Below are 21,271 nucleotides of genomic sequence, written 5' to 3' on the forward strand. Positions count from 1 at the left end.
CAATCACCTTAGGTCCTGGATCGGCTGCTTGCAAGGCATACACTGCCGTGCTATTTCTCCCGGCCCGACTCTTGATTTTTCATTACAGATGCTAAAGTGGAGCTCCTGTCTGGAGCTGGGGGGGGGGTGCTCCTCCTTCAGACTGTGTATCCTGGGCCTTCTCACCTCATAGATGGCGAAGCCAATGGTAAAGAGGTTGGCTCCCAGCTTTCGATCTTTGCGCCGGTTCTTCTGCATCAGGGCCACTAGGAAGCTGCAGATCACCTCTGAGTCCTCGGGGTCATCATCTTCCTCCAGCAGCTTCAGGCGATATTGTGGGTTGGTCCAGAAAGTGTCTGTGCCCCAAGAGAGGAAAAGGGGTGTGCAGAAAGGGAGACAGACAGGGAAACTCTCAGCTTACTTCCTCTCCTCACTCCCCCATCCAAGACTCAACAAATAAGAGGCCACCATGCTGGTCTGATTACTTGGGGCTCTGAGAGAATCCAGCAGGTAAGGTTCAGAGTTTCTTCCTGCTTACCCCATCCTCCCCTGCCCTAACAGCCTCACTAATCCTGCCCTCAGCTCCATTCTTGGGCCTTTTCTGAAGTGTCTGCCTAAAAGTTTGTTACCAGCTCCCTGTGGCAAACTCCTCAAGCATGGCTTTCCCTTCTCAGGAAAGTCAGAAAGGCTTTCTAAGATATGTTACAGAGACTGAGAGAATGCTTATCAAGATAATGATTCTCCTGGAACCTATTGTGCTTGGGCCTTCCCCTACCAAGAGTGTCCCCCACCTGGGAAGTTGCGGCAGCCTCCAGCAGAGCAGCCCCTCACCCAGCGCCCCTCGTTCACAGACACTGTCCATGTCTGGAGATTGTCGGACTCCAGGGCATCGGCTGTGAGGTTGCAGATCTCCAGCTTTGTGAAATGGTAGATGAAGTCATCATAGGACATCCTGGGAGGAGGAAGGAGAGACCCGTCAGAGCCAATGGGGGAAGAGCTAAGAAGGGGGCCACAGAATAATCAGTACAATGCACCTGAGGAACATCATTGGAGAGTACCCTGCTCCTTGATTTTTTAGGGTAAACAGTTCCAATGTGATCACCCCCATATGATCATCTCATTCCATCATGACCCCAGTTCATATGTCTCCCTTGGAAGGAGAGCTTAGGCAGTGACTGATTCTTCAGAAGGTCATCATGTTCCCCACAGAAGGGGTCCCAGGCACTGTGTGGGGCTCAGAGGAGGGGGAGGTACATTGAAAGACAACTAACATTTTTTTTGGTTTTGTTTTGGGCTAACACTCAGATGCTCAGAGCTACTCCTGGCTCTGCACTCAAGGAAATACCCCTGGCCATGCTCAGGGACCATATAAGAAACCAAGTCTTGAGCTGGGGATTAAACCCAGATTGTTACATGCAGGCAAGCAAGTACCATTCCTGCTGTACAATTTCTCCAGCCCCATAAGCAAGCAATCTTAAAGGTAATTATAATTATAAATATATTATGAGGCTGGAGTGATAGTGCAGCAGTAGGGCATCTGCCTTGCATAAGGCTGACCCAGGACGGACCTCGGTTCGATCCCCAGCATCCCATATGATTCCCCGATCCAGGAGCAATTTCTGAGTGTATAGGCAGGAGTAACCCCTGAGCATCACCAGGTGTGGCCCCCAAACCAATAATATATATATATATCTTAATCCTAGTTCTTAGGAAAACCAGGGGATTCTGAAGAAAGGTTCCTTTCAACAGAGACTAGAAAGCGAAGAAGTGGTGTGAAGGAGGATTAGAGAAGGCTGATGTGGAGTGAGCAGAGGAAACAGAGGCCTCAGTCGGACAACTGCTGTGAGAGGGAGCTGGTGACTGGAGCGAGATGTGCGGTACAGGTGAGGGAGCAGCCCTGCCATGCTAGCCTGGTCCCAGGTCAGTTAACAGAGCATCCTAGCAAAATTCTCTAGAATTTCATTTTCCTGGTGTTATATTCCACTATGCAGAGACTATTGAATTTATAAAAAAAAACTTCAATCACATAACGTATACTGTTGGGGAAAACAAGGGTTAAAAGTTAGTCCCTGATTTTTTTTTTTTTGTCTGTTTTGGGTCACACCCAGCAGCACTCAGGGATTTCTCTGGTTCCAAGCTCAAAAATTGCTCCTGGCAGGCTCAGGGGACCATATGGGATGCCAGGGTTCGAACCACTGTCCTTCTGCATGCAAGGCAAACACGCTACCTCCATGCTATCTCTCCAGCACCTAGTCCCTAAAATTTAGGGGCCCCAATCTGCTCTCACTCTGTGTCTGTGTGATGATTTAAACTCCCTGCAGCCTCTGGACTTCACTAATTAAGCATCTGGATTGACTCCCTGATAAGTGGGTACGTGGCCCTGACCCTGAGCAATGGAAATAAAATTATTCTTTTCCTTTTGATCATATGACTGTAATTGTATCTTGTTCCTCTTGTATCTTGTTAGGATGTGAGGCATTGATTTATTTTACTACAGATTGCAATTAGTCTTGCATACTTTTATTTATTTTTTAAATAATTTTTTTGTTTTTTTGGGCCACACCCAGTGGCACTCAGGGGTTATTCTTGGCTCTGCACTCAGAAATTGCTCCTGGCAGGCTTGAGGACCATATGAGATTCCAGGAATTGAACCAGGGTCTGTCCTGGATTGGCAGCATGCAAGGCAAACACCCTACAACTGTGCTATTGCTTCAGCACCCATCTTTTTTTTTTAATCCCACAAATGAATTTTTTTTTTTTTTTGGTTTTTGGGTCACACCCGACGATGCTCAGGGGTTACTCCTGGCTGTCTGCTCAGAAATAGCTCCTGGCAGGCACGGGGGACCATATGGGACACCGGGATTCGAACCAACCACCTTAGGTACTGGATTGGCTGCTTGCAAGGCAAACACCACTGTGCTATCTCTCCGGGCCCACCACAAATGAATTCTTGCATACTTTTAATTGACACGCTGGAATATCTTTTTAGGGTATAATTGTGATCATAGTCTTTGAGACGCTTTGAGTCGAAGTGCAGAGGCTTGATTCTGCTCAGTGTATAAGGAGGATCACATTTCTTGTCCATCTCTCATATTTGGCTTTGGCAGCTCTCACTAAGTTTGGAAAATTTGGGCACAACACCTAGGCCCGTGGGTAAAGAAGGAAAGCAGCTCTCCTGAAGCTAGAATCTGAGTTGGGAGGATATGGTTGGATATTTCTGCTTCCTGTCTTATCTCTGCACCTTTGGGTTTGGGACTCACCAGAACTCTCCATCCTCTGTGACCAAGTGCTGCAGACGCGCTTTTTCATCTTTTTCCACAAAGCTCCACTCACTCCACCTGGAAGTAAGATGGAGGAATTATGGAAGGAGGGTTTGGGAAAGCCTGATGTGGATGGGGTCAGGAGACAGCAGAGAAGTGGAAAATAGAAACCCAGCCTTCAACTGCAGCCAGTGTGAACCATTCAACTGCTGATTTGATTTGCAGCCCCTCACAGCCTACTGTAAGGAGGTTGAGCGGGTCACCACTGGGTCAATTTCCTGGGCCCTAGAAGCTCCTCTGATATAAGATACTTAAAATATTCTTGTGTTTCCAGGCTCTCTCTCTTCCTTATCCCCCAGCCTACCTGTCACTCCAGGCGCCATTCCACTCCACCTGGCCCCAGGGGTTCCGCAGCCGCACAAGCTTCACTTTCTCATCCTTGAACAGAGTCTTTGGGCCAAAAGAAAACAAGTTATGGGCCCTTGGGTCTCACTCTCTGCCCTTTCTTGAAGAGACATTTTTGTGGTCCTGGGGCTGGGACAGAGGGACTTATCCTGCTCTGCTGTAGGCATAAATTCCCCTGAGAAATCCCTGGTAGTTGGCACGGTGAGGGGTTCAGATCTCAGGACTGACTTGACTTTTGTCAGCTCCTGAAATGTGCTTTCTAGGTGGAGTTTTGAGAGAGTTTGGGCATGTGGGGAGCAGTGAGGACAGACCTGCCCCCTACTGCTCAGAGGCTGCAGCCCTGGTCCCATTCTGCTTTCTCCACCCATCTGAGACAACAGGCCTGAAGAGGATCTTGTCTCAGCAGACACAAAGATGACAACAGTATGAGAACCAGGAGAGCCCCTGACATCAACTTCCAAAAACCCAAGCAATTTCTACCTGCCCTCTGGAAATAGTGGGGAAACTGCCACCTTCAGGACAAAACCAAAGGGCAAATCAAGCTTCATCTTGTGGCCAGATCCTATTCTCTCTGTCCCAGCGGTCCCCTTCAGCTGCTGGCACATGACTTTGAGTGCATCCACTGGTCAGAGGTAGGCTCTGCTGAGGAATGCCAAGGAGGCACAGAAAGCAAATTCCTGGCTTCAGGAATCCTCTCAAACAGCATCCCAAGCCACCCACTTTCCCAGGCTCACCTCATCCAGCCCCGTCACGGAGTAGGCATGACCTTTGACGAGGCCCGAAGCCATCCTTGTCTCATACTGAACGGGAACAATTGTCTGTGGAGCAAATACCAACCACCTGTCAGGGGCTGGGGGTGGGGGTGGGGGCACAGTTCTGCAGCTTGAGACCAAATTCACGCTGTTTATTTTTCTGGGGGCCTCAAGGACAGGGTATGACCCCACACCCTGCAGAGGTGTTTTCCTGCCACCAAGAGACCCTCCTTTTTCTTTTTCTTTTTTTTGGGGGGGTCACACCCAGCAGCACTCAGGGGTTACTCCTGGCTCTATGCTCAGAAATCGCTCCTGGCAGGCTCAGGGGACCATATGGGATGCTGGGAATCGAACCACTGTCCTTCTGCAGGCAAGGCAAATGCCCTACCTCCATGCTATCTCTCCAGCCCCGAGACCCCCCCATCTTCATCTAAGAGAGTGCAGGCACAGCCCTACCACCTGTGTGGTTTCTCTGAAGCCAGACACTTTGCAGAGGCCAGGTACAGGCTGAATTTGGGGAAAATTGGGAAAAAATATATTTGGGAAATATCCCTGCACCTCCTTTGGGGGAGAAAAGGGACTGGTGAAGTCTGAGAGAGACTGAGAATAAAGGTGAGATGAAACATAGTCTAAGCTTTTTTGTTTTTTATTTTAAGGCCACACCTAGTAGTGTTCAAGGCTCAATGTACTACTTATTTACTACGATTTATTTCTGGTTTTGAGCCCAGGGCTCACTCCTGGGGGAAACAGGAGACCATATCCAGTGCCAGAGATTGAACCTGGTCTGCACATGAAAGGCAAGCTCCCTACTTCTTCACCCTGAATCTAACATCTTTTCTTTACCTCTCATTCCTATTCCCACAGCATCCCAGAACAAGAGCAATAGTATCATGCCCTGCATGCAGCCCACCCAGATTCAATCCCCTGCATCCCATATAGTTCCCCGAGCACCTCCAGGAGGAATTCCTGAGTGCAGAGCCAGAAGTCAGAAGTAACCTCTGAGCTTCTCAGGGTGTGCCCCAATAAAGAACAACAAACAAACAAACAAAAAGCAAGAGTGATTGGAGTTTGGAAGAGGATTTGAAGGTGGCTAGACAGATGTCCTGTTGGGAAATAAGACTGTGTGCAAAGGGGATGACAGAACTTCCCAAGTTGCAGTTATAGCACCTCCCTAGAAGGAGAGGACCCCGAATCTCTAGTGTTCCACCGAATGAGTAGCTATGAAGAGCTTCCTGTAGTCACGCAGGTCTGTGGAGTTCCTGAAGGCTCTTTAGACTGAGGGGGTAGGTAGGGTGGGGCTTAAGGCATCTTTGCTTCCTGCAGGCCTCAGTCCTCACAAAACCCAGATTCTATAGCTGGGAAGAGTGACAAGGTGGGGCATAACATATGCTGCTACAAAAAAGAAAAAATGTTGGTGGGGCCAGTGCAACAGCACAGCAGTAGGGCGTTTGTCTTGCACAGATCCGATTCAGGATGGGCCTTGGTTCGATCCCTGACATCCTGAATGGTCCCCCGATTTCTGAATGCATAGCCAGGAGTAACCCCTGAGAGTCACTGGGTGTGACCCAAAAAGCAAAAACAAACAAAAAATGTTAGTGGGACATGTTAAGAATAGGATTCTTAATGTTAAGAATTTAATATTTACCAGTGTTTGGGAGAGCTCAAAAAGATGAGAGAGACCCAAATTCTATCCCTGGAACCAAATGGTCCCTGAATAACACCAGGTATAGAGCTCGTGGCCCCATTACTAGTACATGTAGCTGGGCTGAATACTGAATCTTCTGGCTTGCAGAGCAGGACTGAATATACTGGGACTGGCCCCAGAATATTGTTTAGGAAGCTTCACACCCCGAACAACAAAAGAATATAAAGCTTGCTGGAAAAAATAAAGCATTGTGAAAAGAAGCACATATAGTACAATAGCAAGGCTTTTAAAATAAAAATTTAGATTAAAGGTATGCATTGAAAAAACTCAGGAAGACAAATACTGAATGCTAAGACTTACTATTGATTTTTTTGTTTTGTTTTGTTTTGTTGAGGCCACATCTGGTAATGTTTAGGGGTTATTCCTGGCCCTGCATTCTGGAATTACTCTTGTTTAAACTAGAATTGTGTTCAAAGAAAAGAAAATTTTCTTTGATGCTAGAGGAGATCTAGCACCTAGTAGAAGCTCAGTGAGTAGATTATGTGCTGAATGAATAGATAAATTAGAAAAGGAGAAATAGGACTGGATCACTAGCACAGCAGCACTTAGGGTGTGTGGCTTGCATAATTCAATCTTCTGCACCTCATATGGATCCTTGAGCCCGCCAGGAGTGATTTCTGAGTGCAGAGCAGGAATAACATCTGAGTGTTGCCGGGTGTGGGGCAAAAAGAAAAAAAGAAAAACAAAAGAAAAAAAAAGAGAAATAGTGAAGTTTCTATTTTTGCTTGTGATTTTTGTATTAGACTCTAAACCCTGGAGCTTGAAGGATTCCTTACAGAAGTTCCCTCCAAACTCTGCTTTTCCACCTCCTCAGGAGTCTGGATGCAGGTAGGAAGTTGGGATATGGGGTTGTAACTGGAGGGGAGTCTGACACCACACAGATAGGAATGGGCATGGTAGGCTGCAGGGATATGAATTCTGACAACTGTTGGTGTACACACCCGTGTTGCTCTGTCATCTGGGAGGAGGTCTGAGTCCCCAAGTTGTGAATTATCCATATTTCTCACCATCTTCGCAATCAACTCCCCCATTTTCAGCCCAGAAGGAGAAGTTCCATAGGTCATGTTGGTACCATCCTGCGGCCCAAAGGGTAGGACCGGGGCCAGTGGCAAGATGGATAGAGCAAAATAGGAGGGTGAAGAAAGGAAAACAAACAACAGAGAGGAAGGAAAAGAGAAATAAAGCATAAATTATGAAAAGTAGGATAGAAAGAAAAGATTCATCTTCCCGTGTTTTAGACCAATTGATCTTCCCAAGCTTCCCTATCTGTTGGGCTATATAGGAAAGGAAGGAAGGAGATGATTTCAGCTTGGAGCCTAGGCCCCTCCAATCCTCAGCAATAATAAAGTCAAGTGTATTATCTACAGAAAAGCCCCAGGCATGGGTGAGTCAGGGTGCCCTGTCAGCACTGTCTCCATACTTATTTCTAGTCTCAGTTCTCCTCATTTGCTTTGATGTATCAAGAATGGGAATTGCAAGCTGAGTTTTTCTTTGATTATAGCCCCAAACTCCATGACTCAAGTAAGACATATGGTCAGAGCTCAATATGTAGGTGGCTTTCTTAGGGATCAGGACTGACCAGTCCCAGCCAGGGGCTCTCACTGGCAAGGCTCTGCTCCCCTTCCCATCTATCTTCCTTTCAGGGCTTGATCTGTCTCAACTTTGTCTCTAAATTTAAAATTTTCATGATGTCTCCCTGGAGAATTTCCAATTTTCAAACCTGTGGGCCAGGTTCTGCTCTCCCCTCAAAAAGGCATGAACCTTGTCCTGGCAGGGAGATATAATTCATGAGGTTAAATACTTTCTAATAAGTTATTTCCCTCCTCCACACACACCCCAAACTCACATCAATGGAGCAGCCCATGAGGGAGCCTCTCTCGATGGCTTTTCTCATGATCTTGTGCATTTCTCTGGGAGCATCCTTGATCTCAAAAAACTCTGTCACCCCTCCTGTGAAGTCCTCCATGGCCTCTGTAGTGTTCCCACCTTTCAGGGCTTCATAGGAACCATGGAGCCTTGGAGAGAGGATGAAGACCAACCTAAGATTACAGGACATCCCAAACATGCCCCAAGCATCACTGAGTCTGATGACATTCTCTAATTCAATTATCCACCATTGTGTAAACTAATGGGATAGGCACCATGATTACCTTGCTCCTCAGTGGAGAAATTGAAATCCAGAGGCAAGGGGGTGCCCCCAAGGCCAGAGAAGCTCTAGTCTGCGAGCCCAGCTATTCCTCACCTCATTGACCCTAGAGTAGGACTCTAGTAAAGCCAAAAGAAAGTCATGCACAGTGTGGCTTTATTGGTAGACTGCAAACTCATGGGGTTGAGTCAAGCAAGACACTGTGATCTGAGATCCAGAGATATATAAACATGATCTAAGATTTGCAAGGTCAATCGAGAAGGCAGAATCAAAAGACTGGCTCTGGGAAGCTGAAGTTAAAGATCTTCTATACGTGTCATGGTGTCGTGTCTTCTATGCAGGTTTCTTTTTGAGGGGGCCACATCCAGTGGTGCTTAGAGGCTATTTCTGGTAGGCTCAGGGGGGCATATTGGACTATATAGAACCCGAGGATTGAACCCAGGTTGACTGCATGCAAGGCAAATGCCTTACCCATTGTACTATTGCTTTAGCCCCTCTTTCTTACACTTTCTTGCACTCTTATGGATAGAACTGGACTGCTGAACTAACCTCTAACTTGGGTTACAGCTTTACAAACACACACACAGAACACACACACACACACACACACACACACACACACCCTCACTTACTTCCTGGGACTTTAGTGCATTTTGCAACCAACCTCACCTTTAGCTCTGCCTCACATACTAAAATGCTGCCTTACTTTGCATAAGCTTTCTCCAGGAGAGCACTCCAGAACTCATTGCGGTGGTTGGACTTGGTGAAGACCAGTTGATTGTTGTAAGTTGGCAGACAGTCATCAATAACCACATCCACCCAGTATCCATAGCGCCAGAACTGCAGAGAAGTGTCAAACACAGAGTCACATCCTCAGGTTACTGGGAGGGGATCCTACAGCACATCCTGGTGTGGTCTCTCTGCTTCCTACATTACTACTTAGTGTCATTCCCTTGACTTTGCAAATAACTTGCTTGTTCATGTTATTTTGGGTTTGGGGGTATGTGACTCTTTCTCCAGGTAGACCATGAGTTTTTTGAGAACAGAAAATAAATTACAGGGGCCGGAGTGATAGCACAGTGGTAGGGCATTTGCCTTGCATGTGACAGACCCAGGACGGACCTACATTCAATTCCTGGCATCCCATATGATCCCCCGAGACTGCCTGGAGTGATTTCTGAGTGCAGAGCCAGCCGGGTGTGAGCCAAAAACAAAAACAAAATCAAAAAAAAAGAGAGAGAAAGAAGAAAAAGAAGAAGAAGAAGAAGAAGAAGAAGAAGAAGAAGAAGAAGAAGAAGAAGAAGAAGAAGAAGAAGAAGAAGAAGAAGAAGAAGAAGAAGAAGAAGAAGAAGAAGAAGAAGAAGAAGAAGAAGAAGAAGAAGAAAAGAAGAAAAGAAAGAAAAAAAAATTACAAACACTTGGTCTCTTTGTACAGAGACTATTCAGTCCTGGAAACAGTAGTTGTTCTATGCAGCAATGAGGGCTTGAGAGGCTGATTCTCCTGTTCAGGCTGGGGGTCTTGGCATCAGTGTTTTTAGTGTCTCAGTTTAATATGAGCCCAGCAGTTCTGGAGCAATAACATAGTAGGTAGGACATTTCCCTTGCCCACAGCTGACCAGAGACCAACCCCAGTTTGATTCCTGGCATCCCATATGGTTCCCTGAGCCTGCCAGGTATGATTTCTGAGCACTGAGCCAGGAGTAATCCCCGAACGCCACCAGGTGTGAACCAAAAACCAACCAAACCAAAAAAATAAAAACAAAACTCCTATTGTTCTGGGGCTAGAGCCATAACACAGTGGATAGGGCATTTACCATGCAAGCAGCTGACCTAGATTCCAGCCCCAGCATCCTCTATGGTCCCTCAAGCCTGCCAGGAATAATTTCTGAGCCAGTGGTAATCCCTGAGCACTGCCAGGTGTGCCCTCCTCATCCAAAAAGAACAACTGTTCAAGGTGAAAGTAACGTATTGATTGTGTTTCTGGGTGACAAACAAGGTAGAAATTGTGGTTGAAGTAGAAAGGACAGGAAAATAAAGTAGAATGGGACAGGAAAGCGATCCAGAATATACTTTGTAGCTCGAACACTGTTCCATAATTTCAATTTTTTTTTTTTTGGTTTTTTGGGCCACACCCGTTTGACGCTCAGGAGTTACTCCTGGCTATGTGCTCAGAAATCGCCCCTGGCTTGGGGGGACCATATGGGACGCCGGGGGATCGAACCTCGGTCCGTTCCTTGGCTAGCGATTGTAAGGCAGACACCTTACACTGCTCGGACCCATGGAAGCCATTTCTGTTCTGGGCAGACACCTTACCTCTAGCGCCACCTTCCCGGCCCCCATAATTTCAATTTTCAATGACCCTTTCTGTCTTTTTTGTTTTGTTTTGTGGCCACAACAGAGGCCATTTCCAGCTCAGTGTCAAGAGAACATGTGGTCATGGGGATCCCACACAGGCATGTACTTTGAGATCATGTTGTTCTTGAGCTAAAATAAAATAAAATAAAATATTTTTTTTATTTTTAAAATAAAACGTACTTTAATTTTCTTCTAATAACATTTTCTCCCAAATTGAAAAGAGAGTAAAAACTAGTCTGGTCTTTGTACTTACAGCCTTAGATATGGACCTCGATTATTTTTTGTTTGTTTATTTGTTTGTTTGTATTTTGGGCCACACTCGGTGAAGTTCAGGGGTTACTCCTTGCTATGCACTCAAAAATTGCTCCTGGCTTTGGGGACCATATGTGACACCGGGGGATAAACCGTCTTCTGTCCTAGGTCAGCGTGTGCAAGGCAAACACCCTACCGCTGCACCACTGCTCGGACCCATGGAAGCCATTTCTGTTCTGGGCCTCCACAGGGCTCTGTCACAGTTCTTCAGATGGATATTTTCAATGGCTGAACTGATTCTAGGGCCCAAAGTCTCACCTCTGAGCCCAATCAGATTAACTAGACTGTCCTTCTAGGTCCAGAGGATTGAATAAAAAGAGCCGGCACACACTACCTTTGTAGAAGGAAAAATGGGCCAAGTCATGGACAGGGATTTCCTTGATGACTTAAAGGACCCTGTGGATTCTCAGGGTGAGTGCATTAGAGCATTTGAGATCTGCTTGGGAATTATACTAATTATAATATTATAATTATACTGTGCGTGATTATACTTTGGCCAGGCAGCTGCTGAGGCCAAAATAGACTCATGTGCCAGTCAACAGAATGTTTTTTTTGTTTTTTTTTTGTTTTTGCCTTTCTGGGTAACAGCAGAAAGCCTACATATTGGTGGATGGGTGTGGGGGTTTGAGAGGAAGACATAAACAACTGTTTCCTCACTGGTTTGAAGTCTTGAGGGGGTGCCAGGAGGCCTTTGGGTACCAGCTAGTCCTCTTATTGCAGCTCCGTGGCCTCACCTGGAAGTGGAAGATGCCTGCGTAGTTCTCTGTGAAACTCTGGTCATGGGGTATGACTCGAAAAAGCAGGTGCTCATTTAGGGTCAGGCAGGCGATGGCTGCGAGAAACCAGCAGTCTCCTGCAGAGGAATGAGGCTATAACTCTCAGAAGGAAAATGCATCCAACCCAGCTGCTCTGTTCCTCTACGAAACAGAGATCACTCACTCTGTCCTACTACAGATCTGTCCCTACAGAAGTGTCACCCCAGGAAGGTGTTTGGCAACAGTCCCCTTATGGGCCACTGAGTAATTTACTCCCATGGGATGGGATTCCCAAGAGGAGGTAGGAGATTCCTCCATCAGTGATACAAGCTCACTTGCTCTTGAACCTTGATGGGACACTTTTTTTTTTAAACTTGATTGATTGATTGGTTTCTGAGCCACACCCAGCTGCGCTGAGGGGTTATTCCTGGCTCTGCACTCAGAAATCTCCCCTGGCAGATTGGGGGACCATATGGGATGCCAGGAATAGAACTGGGTCCCTCCCAGGTTGGCCACATGCAAGGTAAACGCCCCACTGCTGTGCTATCTCTTTGGCCCCAAGATGGAACACATTTTGGGAAAACATATTGGGCCACACCTGGTGGTGCTCAGGAATTACTCCTGGCTCTGTGCTCAAACATCTTATCCTTGAGACTTTAAAAAAGGCTATGGAAGAGGTGTCCCTCCTGTGACAGGAGTCAAAGAACCACTGAGAAATATAGGAAAAAAAGAAATCAAATGAAGCAATGAGTAGCTCATAGATGAACAAATACAGAGTTATATTATAAAAAAAAAAAAAACTCCCCTCACCAAATTCACTGAAAGAAAAATCAAATTGGTTTCAGGGAGATAAGGGAGAGGGGGTTAAGGCTCTTCTGGATGTGACTTTGGTGATCCCCAACACTACCAGAACTGAGTAATACTTTATCTCTGGGTCAGGCCAGTTATTGCTGGGAGAGGCCCCTGGGATCCTGAGCACAGCTGAGGAGCCACTACAAGTAAGAGTGCCCCCCCCCCCATCTGAGATTCTCTATCAACCAGGCTGTCAGTTCAGCATGAAGGCCTAAGGATGTAATGCTTCTTGGGCCTGCAATGTCTGGGCTATTTGGGCCACCCCAAGGTGTTGAGGGCCTCCCCAGCCATACCTGGCAATACTCAGGTGACCATGTGATGCTGGTAATTGAAACTTAGCCAGGCATATAATATGTTGTATCCTGGCTTCAATAAATTAAAACAATCAGGGCCGGAGCGGTGGTGCAAGTGGTAAGGCCTTGAGTGCACTATCCTAGGATGGACCACGGTTCCATCCCCCAGCATCCCATATGGTCCCCCAAGCAAGGAGCGATTTCTGAGCACAGAGCCAGGAGTAACCCCTGAGCATCAATGAGGGTGGTCCAAAAAGAAATAAAAAGGTACCTTTTTTTTCCCCTCCTTTTTAGGTATTTTACTATTAATTAGGGACTTCAGTGCTTATTTCTGTCTCTATCCTCTGGGGTCACTCCTGAAGTGACTTGGGAGAATCATATGGAGTACTGGGGATTGAATCTAGGTTGGTCACATAACAAACAACCTTCCTGCTGTACTCTACTATCTCTTTGACCCCAGGAACCCCACCTTTTAATCTCCCCTTGATTATTTGCCCAGACATAACCTGAAAAATTTCCTACCTAGATCTCCTTGGCATATGTCAGTTCTGTTGGCTCCGTCAATGATAAACCGGGGATTCTCACAAATCTCCTGTGAAACAGAAAGAAAACTATATATAATAATTATAATAATGGTACAAACTGTTATGTATTGGCTTTACATATCAGGAGTTTTGCACACGCTTCCAAAACAATCCTGTTAATTGGATATGACAATTCCTATTGTTTAGATAAAAATCTAAGCCTTGAACTTAAGAGACTTTAAACACACAGCTAGAGAGGCAGATGCATGCCTGTCTCTCCTAGGACACTACCTGCTACCCCATGCAGTTCTACTTCTGAAGGATGCAGCTTGATAGTTAGGATAGTGCTGTTAAAGAGGAAGAAGAGGAGAGTCAAAATAGAGAATAAAATGGCTGGGGTTAGGAAATACTAAGAAATAAAGGGTAGGGGCCGGAGAGATAGCACAGCAGTAGGGCATTTGCCTTGCACGCAGCTGATTTGAGCAGACAGTGGTTCGAATCCCGGCATCCCATATGGCTCTCCATGCCTGCCAGGATCGACTTCTGAGCACAGAGCTCAGGAGGATCCCCTGAGTGCCACCGGGTGTGACCCAAAATCCAAAACCAAACAAACCAAAGAAAGAAAGGGTAGGGGCCAGAGTGATAGTTCAGCAAAAAAGGCATTTACTTGCCTTGCACATGGCTGACCCAGGTTTGATCCTTGGCACCCCATTTGGTATTCCCAAGCACTGTTAGGTGTGGTTCCTGGTGTAGAGCCAGGATTAACCTCTAAACATCATCAGGTGTGACTCAACCCCACCCCCATAGATTTTTTTTGGGGGGGCCACACCTGGCGGTGCTCAGGGGTTACCCCTGGCTGTCTGCTTAGAAATAGCTCCTGGCAGCCACGGGGGACCATATGGGACACTGGGATTCGAACCAACCACCTTTGGTCCTGGATCGGCTGCTTGAAAGGCAAATGCCGCTGTGCTATCTCTCCAGGCCCCCCATTGTTTTTTTTTTTAAAGGCAGGAAAAAATATAGAAAAGAAAGAAAAAAGAAAATGGGAACTTGGGTCCGGAGAGATAGCACAGCAGCGTTTGCCTTACAAGCAGCCGATCCAGGACCAAAGGTGGTTGGTTCGAATCCCGGTGTCCCATATGGTCCCCCTGAGCACCGCCGGGTGTGGCCCAAAAACCAAAAAAAATAGAAAATGGGAACTCTTGGCCACATATCTTCGTCTTTAGTTCCTCATTAGTGTCCAGACAGGTGCAGGGACGAGGCCAGAAAACAAGGAAAGCCTAGGGGACAAGGAATCACTGGGCAATGACCCTTAAGAACTCCAGTGATAGATTACAGAGCAGCAAGTCCATCAAGGGAACATGAGTCCAGGGCTCCAGCTCAAGGTCTCAGACACTGAAACTGTGCACTGGATCCAGTATAGCAAGGGATAAGGCCAAGCTGTAAGGTACTGGAGGTCAGCACGATACTCTGGACAAGTGTCAGAGAAGGGACAGAGGAGTGAAGTGTGCATAGGCAAAGAGAGAGACATGGATATTGGGGAAGGACCTAGAACCATCTGCTTAAACTGTACAATAAACTATAACCAAAGCCCTGAGTTTTTTTATTTTGTTTGTTTTATTTTTGGGGCCACACCTGGTGAAGCTCAGGTGTTACTCCTGGCTCTGCGCTCAGAAATTGCTCCTGGATCAGGGGACCATATGGGATGCCGGGATTCAAACCAGGGTTGGCCATGTGCAAGACAAATGCCTTACCGTTGTACTATCACTCCAGCCCCAAGGATCACTTCTGGTGGGGCTTAGGGAACCACTTGTGGTGTTGAGGATCAAACCTAAGTCAGCTGTATTCAAAACAAGCACCTTACCTGCTGTATTATCTCTCCAACTCACAGAGTCATATTCATATCTGCAATTAGATCCCTTTGCCTCTAATTCCTGTCAGCTTTATAGACTGCCTTTTTTTTTTTTTTTTTTTTTTTTGATTTTTGGGTCATACCGGTAATGCTCAGGGGTTACTCCTGGCTCTGCGCTCAGAAATTGCTCCTGGCTTGAAGACTATATGGGATGCTGGGGGATTGAATTGCCATCCATCCTAGCTCAGCACATGCAAGGTAAATGCCCTACCACTTGTGCCACTGCTCTGGCCCCTAGATTGCTTTTTTTTTTTTTTTTTTTTTTTAGCTTTTTGGGTCACACCCAGTGGTGCTCAGGGGTTACTCCTGGCTGTCTGCTCAGAAATAGCTCCTGGCAGGCACGGGGGACCATATGGGACACCGGGATTTGAACCAACCACCTTTGGTCCTGGATCGGCTGCTTGCAAGGCAAACACCACTGTGCTATCTCTCTGGGCCCTGCTTTTGTTTTTTTTTAAAGGAAACTGTGTTTGAGGCCACACCCTGCAATGCTCAGGAGTTTAGGAATAAATAATAATAATAATAATAATAATAATAATAATAATAAAATAATAATAACAAGAAAAAACATCTAAAAATTAATCTGACAAAATACATTCATGAAATTTCTGTAGAAATTGACTATAAATTTTACTGAACCCTTAAGAGTCCACAAAAAGGCTGATAGAAACAATAAACCAATACAACAAAGTAGTCAGATACCAAGTCAATACACAAAAGACAGTTGCATTCCTTTCTACAAATATTGACTCAGAGGAGAGAAAGTTATCAGTGTCTATTTTACTTAAAATAGTGTCCAAAAACAATCAAGTACTTAGGAATCAACCTAATAAGAGAAGTAAGAGATCTATACCATAAAAAGTTCAAAACACTTAAGAAATTGAAGAAAGGGGCCGGCGAGGTGGTGCTAAAGGTAAGGTGTCTGCCTTGCAAACGCTAGCCAAGGAAGGACCACGGTTCGATTCCCGGCATCCCATACGGTCCCCCCAAGCCAGGGGCAATTTCTGAGCTCAGGAGTAACCCCTGAGCATCAAAAGGGTGTGGTCCGAAAAACCAAAAAAAAAAAAAAAAAAAAAAAAGAAATTGAAGAAAACATAAAGAAATAGAAGAATGTTTCATGCTCATGGACTGGAAGAATCATTATAATCAGAACTGGCCATCTTTTCTAAACTACTATTGTATAGATTTCATGCAATCCCCATTCAAATTCTAACAACATTCTTCATGGACTTAGAACAATTATTATACAGTTTGTGTGAAACTGTAGAAGACCTAGGATAGCCAAATCTATATTGAAAAACAAGAAACTGGGAGGCATCTTATTACCTAATTTGAAGCTCTACTACAAGGCCATAGTGATCAAAAAATAATAGCATTGGAACAAAGACAGACTTTCATACCAATGGGTCAGAACAGACTATCCAGTAACAAACCCCCAAGTATATGGTCAATTAATCTTTGACAAAGGAGCCAAGAACTTGAAATGGAATAAAGACAATCTCTTTAACAAATGGTGTTGGAACAATTGAATAACTGTGTATAAGAAATTAAAGATTTTGGGTCGGAGAGATAGCATGGAGGTAGAGCATTTACCTTGTAAGCAGAAGGACGGTGGCTCGAATCCTGGCATCCCATATGGTCCCCCGAGCTTCCAGTAGCTATTTCTGAGCATAGAGCCAGGAGTAACCCCTGAGTGCTGCTGGGTGTGATCCCCCCCCCATAAAAAGATTGATCCATATCTCATGCATTACACAAAAGTCAATTCAAAGTGGATTAAACACTTTGAGATTAGATCCAAATCTAAAAGTTTATTGAGGAAAACATAGGCAGAACACTCAAGAACTCAGACCTCAAAGAATGTCAGGGTCTGGGGCCAGAGAGATAGCATGGAGATAAGGCGTTCTTCATGCAGAAGGTCGGTGGTTCGAATCCCGGCATCCCATATGGTCCCCTGAGCCTGCCAGGAGCGATTTCTGAGCATAGAGCCAGGAGTAACCCCTGAGTCCTGCCGGGTGTGGACCCCCCCCCAAAAAAAAAGATATAAAGCTGCAAGATATTCAGAGCCCTCAGTAGCTCCCTGAAAACCTATTCTGATAAATTTTAATTAATTAATTCTGGTTTGGGGGCCACTCCCAGCCATGCCCAGAGTATACTCCTGGCTCTGTGTTAAAAGATCATGCCTAGTGGTGGTTGGAGGATAATGTATGGTGCCAGAGACTGAATCAGAGTCAGCTGTGTGCAAGGCAGGTGCCTTAACCCTTGTGCTACCTTCTGGCTCTTAATCCTTTTATAGCAGGAAAAATAAATTCTGTCATTTTAAGCCAAGAGCAGAGCAGCAGTGGGCAGGATGACTAAGTCAGCCATGTGCACTTGTTTTGAGCATGGATTAGGAATTTATGGATGCTAATTCAGAATATTTAATAATAATTGTGGCCCCATCCCCCCATTCTTCCAGCGCAACTTGATCTTACTTGCAAGACCCCGCCCATTCCTGGGAGGGGTCTTGGGAAGCTTAGATAAGGCCTTTGACTCAGGGGATTAAGGTCTTCTGCCAGCATGAAGAGGTAGCAGAAGTAGAGATGGCTGAGAGACAAGTACAATGCAGGGCTGAATAGATATACAGCATAATTGGTTTTGATATAGGCCACACATGTGGGCCAGGGCCAATAAAGATGTTATCTCTCTGGAAGCCTGTCTGAGTGAGTTTGATTACCGCGGGGACCACCTGAAGATAATGACCTGCCGTTTAATGGGGGATGGAGCCACGTGGCCTCCATCTCTCCACCGTCCAAAACCATCCTAAGGGCTGTTTTTCTACAAAGAATAATATAGTTTTCTCATCATATAAAAGAAAGTTAAGCAGAAAGTTTGTGAATTTATGGCCAGAGCGATAGTACAGCGGTAGGGCGTTTGCCTTGCCCACGGCTGACACAGGACAGACCTCTGTTTGATCCTCAGAGTCCCTTATGGTCCCCCAAGCCAGGAGAGATTTATGATCACAGAGCCAGGAGTAACCCCTGAGTGTCACCGGGTGAGGCCCAAAAACTAAAAAAAAAAAATAAATAAATAAAAAATAAAAAAATAAAAAAATTAAAATTTGGGAACTTGCTAGTGTCAGCATTAAGACCAGGTCTGGAGTCTGGTCTTACCTACAATGGATAAGTTGCTAGCTTTCCATGTAGCCAATCTGGCTGCGATCAATCTCCAGCACTGCTATGATCCCCCAAGCACTTCCAGAAGTGATTCGTGAGCACAGAGTCAGGAATAAACCATGAGTAAATTTAGTTGTGGCCCTGTTGTCATACACATGTAAAATCACTTCACATTTTGGGTGGGGGTCACACCCAGCAATGCTTAGGGGTTACTCCTGGCTCTACGCTCAGAAATGGCTCCGGGCAGGCTCGGGGGACCATATGGGACGCTGGGATTCGAACCACCGACCTTCTGCATGAAGAACGCCTTATCTCCATGCTAGCACAAGTACCCTTAATTATGTCAACCCTGACTGTCAGGTGATTTATGTTAAATTCTTGACTAATAAAAGTGGCAGGGAAAAGCAACAAAGTATACGTTTGGCCATCTCAGATTCAAAAAACTGTTCAACACCTCTGGCTGAAAAATGCACTTTTGACTCTGTCTGATTTCTTGTAAGAAACTGCAAGAATTACCCCCACATGGCCCAATTTACTGCACCCCTCGAAAAGACCAAATCTCTGTTCCTAAATTTAGCAGTCAAATCACTCTTTGCATCATCCCTCTCCCCATCTCCCACTTTATGGCTAACCTAATAAGCCCACTTCTCTAAATTGTCTAATAGAAGATAATACTCCAAACAATTCACAAGCAGACACTACCCTACCTGGGTTCACTAGAAAGAGAAATATATCCCTGAGAGAAGTTGTTGATGAGTGACTAGATTCCACGCCTTAGAAACAGGGGGTTCCCTTTAGTTCTGCTCCTTCCCTTACTGCCTGCTAGCCTGAAGTAACTTTCATTTGTGCCAACAGAGGATTTTTTTTTTTTCTTCCTGCACTGAGGAACGTAGATCAAGTGATTCCCCTGGCGAGGAAGATACCTCTGGTACAGTGATAATTATAGAAGGAATAGGTCGTTAGAGCAAGGAAATAGAGGGGGCCAGAAGTTTCCAACTTCAGAGTGGCATTATGCTGATCTTAAGGCTAAATACTGGATCCTAGAAGTAAGTAATTTGTACTCCTCTATATTCCACCTTATAGTTTAACTCTGTCTCAGAGTAAAATAAACTAGCCATGATGTATGAGCTAATGGCAATGCTAAAGATATAGTACGTGGGTTACAGCACTTGCCTTGCATGTGGCCAGTGATACCTGGCACTGCATATGGTTCCCTGAGCACTGCCAGGAGTGATCCCAAGCATAGAGCCAGTAGTAAAATTAAAATTAGTTTTTATGCAACAAATTAATTCAAGGTCAGGAGTAAAATATATACATGATAAGCCTAGGCCATTTTAGTATGGGTAGAAAATGAGGAATCTATTGAAAATGTACAAGGCAACTTATGGGGTGGGGATCCCACTGCCCAAAGATGGAATAATTTGAACATTGAAAAGAAAAATGGTGGGGCTGGAGTGATAGCACAGCAGCAGGGCATTTGCCTTGCATGCAGATGACCAAGGATGGACTTGGGTTTGATCCCCAGCATCTCATATGATCCCCCTGAGCTTGTCAGGAACGATTTCTGAGCACAGAGCCAGGAGCAATCCCTGAGTGTTGCTGGGTATGGCTCAAAAACAAAAACAAAAACAAAAAAAAAAAAAAAAGAAAAGAAAAGAAAAGTGGTGGGGACAGAGAAATAGTACAACTTGGGCTGGAGCCATAGCACAGAGGGTAGGGCACTTGCCTTGCATGCTACTGACCTGGATTGGATCCCCGTCATCCCATATGGTCCCTGAGTCTGCCAGGAGTGATTTCTGAGTATAAAGCCAGGAGTAACCCCTGAGTGCTTATCTAGTGTGGCCAAAAAGAAAAAAAAAGAAAAGAAAGAAAGAAATAGTACAACTTATATTGCATGCGGCCAAACCATGTTTGATCTCTGGCTCGCCGTATGGTCCCCCGAGTGTTTCCAGTGGTGACCCTTGAACAGAAAGCCAATAATAAATCCTGAGCACAGCCAAGAAAAAAAATGGCTGCAGGGGCCGGAGAGATAGCATGGAGGTAAGGCATTTGCCTTTCATGCAGGAGGTCATCGGTTCGAATCCCGGCGTCCCATATGGTCCCCCGTGCCTGCCAGGAGCAATTTCTGAGCGTGGAGCCAGGAATAACCCCTGAGCACTGCTGGGTGTGACCCAAAAACCACACAAAAAATAAATAAAAATAAAAATAAATGGCTGCAACGTACTGAAATATGGTGAATATTTCTTACTGATCCTATCCTCATCAGGGCTTTGTTTCAAGCTGCGACTATTTTTGGACCACACCTGATGTTTGTTTTCTAGCACAGAGCTTGGGAGCTACTCCCAGAAGTCCCCAGGGACAATTCTGGGGAACTCAAAGCTCCCACATTCAAAGCATTGGCTCCAGCTCCTTGAATCATCTCACCAGTCCCTCAAACTAATATTTTGAATGCATAAAAATGCAATATAATAAACTATTGTTTTTAATGGTACACTATTCTACAAAGTCATTAATCAATTGATCAATACAAAACTTTATTTTAAAAAACCTTTAATTTTTTGTATTCCTGTTTACAGATACCTTGTTTAATATATACTGATTAACTGACAGCTTCCAAACTTGTCTGAATGAAGCTCATTGTATTTCTTTCATAAGCCATCTTATAGTAATCTTTGTGTTGAGGATCCTAAACCACACTTTAGCATTTTGGTTGGGGGACATTTTCAATAGTAAAATCGCCAACAAAAGAACCAGATAAAGTGGAAAAGCGTGCACTGATAAAATACAGAAAGTACACTCATTACAGATGAATGCTGAAGCAAGAAAACAGAATGTCATCTTGTTTTGACTTCAGAAAGGAGTATGTGCC

At 45.3% G+C, this 21,271-nt stretch overlaps 1 protein-coding gene across 3 annotated transcripts in view; it reads right to left on the bottom strand.

Annotated features, from left to right (window-relative positions):
- Positions 1-21,271, bottom strand: part of CAPN3 (calpain 3) — a 47,588-nt gene that overhangs the window by 13,884 nt on the left and 12,433 nt on the right. For 2 of the 3 annotated variants that reach the window (XM_049781533.1, XM_049781534.1), the window contains exons 2-11: positions 13,337-13,406; positions 11,649-11,767; positions 8,954-9,087; positions 7,948-8,116; positions 7,043-7,177; positions 4,379-4,462; positions 3,604-3,689; positions 3,240-3,317; positions 771-931; positions 166-335 (exon numbers count right to left, since the gene is read on the bottom strand). In XM_049781533.1, coding sequence (XP_049637490.1) covers positions 166-335; positions 771-931; positions 3,240-3,317; positions 3,604-3,689; positions 4,379-4,462; positions 7,043-7,177; positions 7,948-8,116; positions 8,954-9,087; positions 11,649-11,767; positions 13,337-13,406 — 1,206 coding nt within the window. The remainder of the gene's footprint in view (positions 1-165; positions 336-770; positions 932-3,239; positions 3,318-3,603; positions 3,690-4,378; positions 4,463-7,042; positions 7,178-7,947; positions 8,117-8,953; positions 9,088-11,648; positions 11,768-13,336; positions 13,407-21,271) is intronic. The other variant, XM_049781536.1, reaches the window with a different exon arrangement.

Source organism: Suncus etruscus, chromosome 10 (genome assembly GCF_024139225.1).
Source record: "Suncus etruscus isolate mSunEtr1 chromosome 10, mSunEtr1.pri.cur, whole genome shotgun sequence".
In the NCBI taxonomy this organism is placed as follows: domain Eukaryota; kingdom Metazoa; phylum Chordata; class Mammalia; order Eulipotyphla; family Soricidae; genus Suncus; species Suncus etruscus.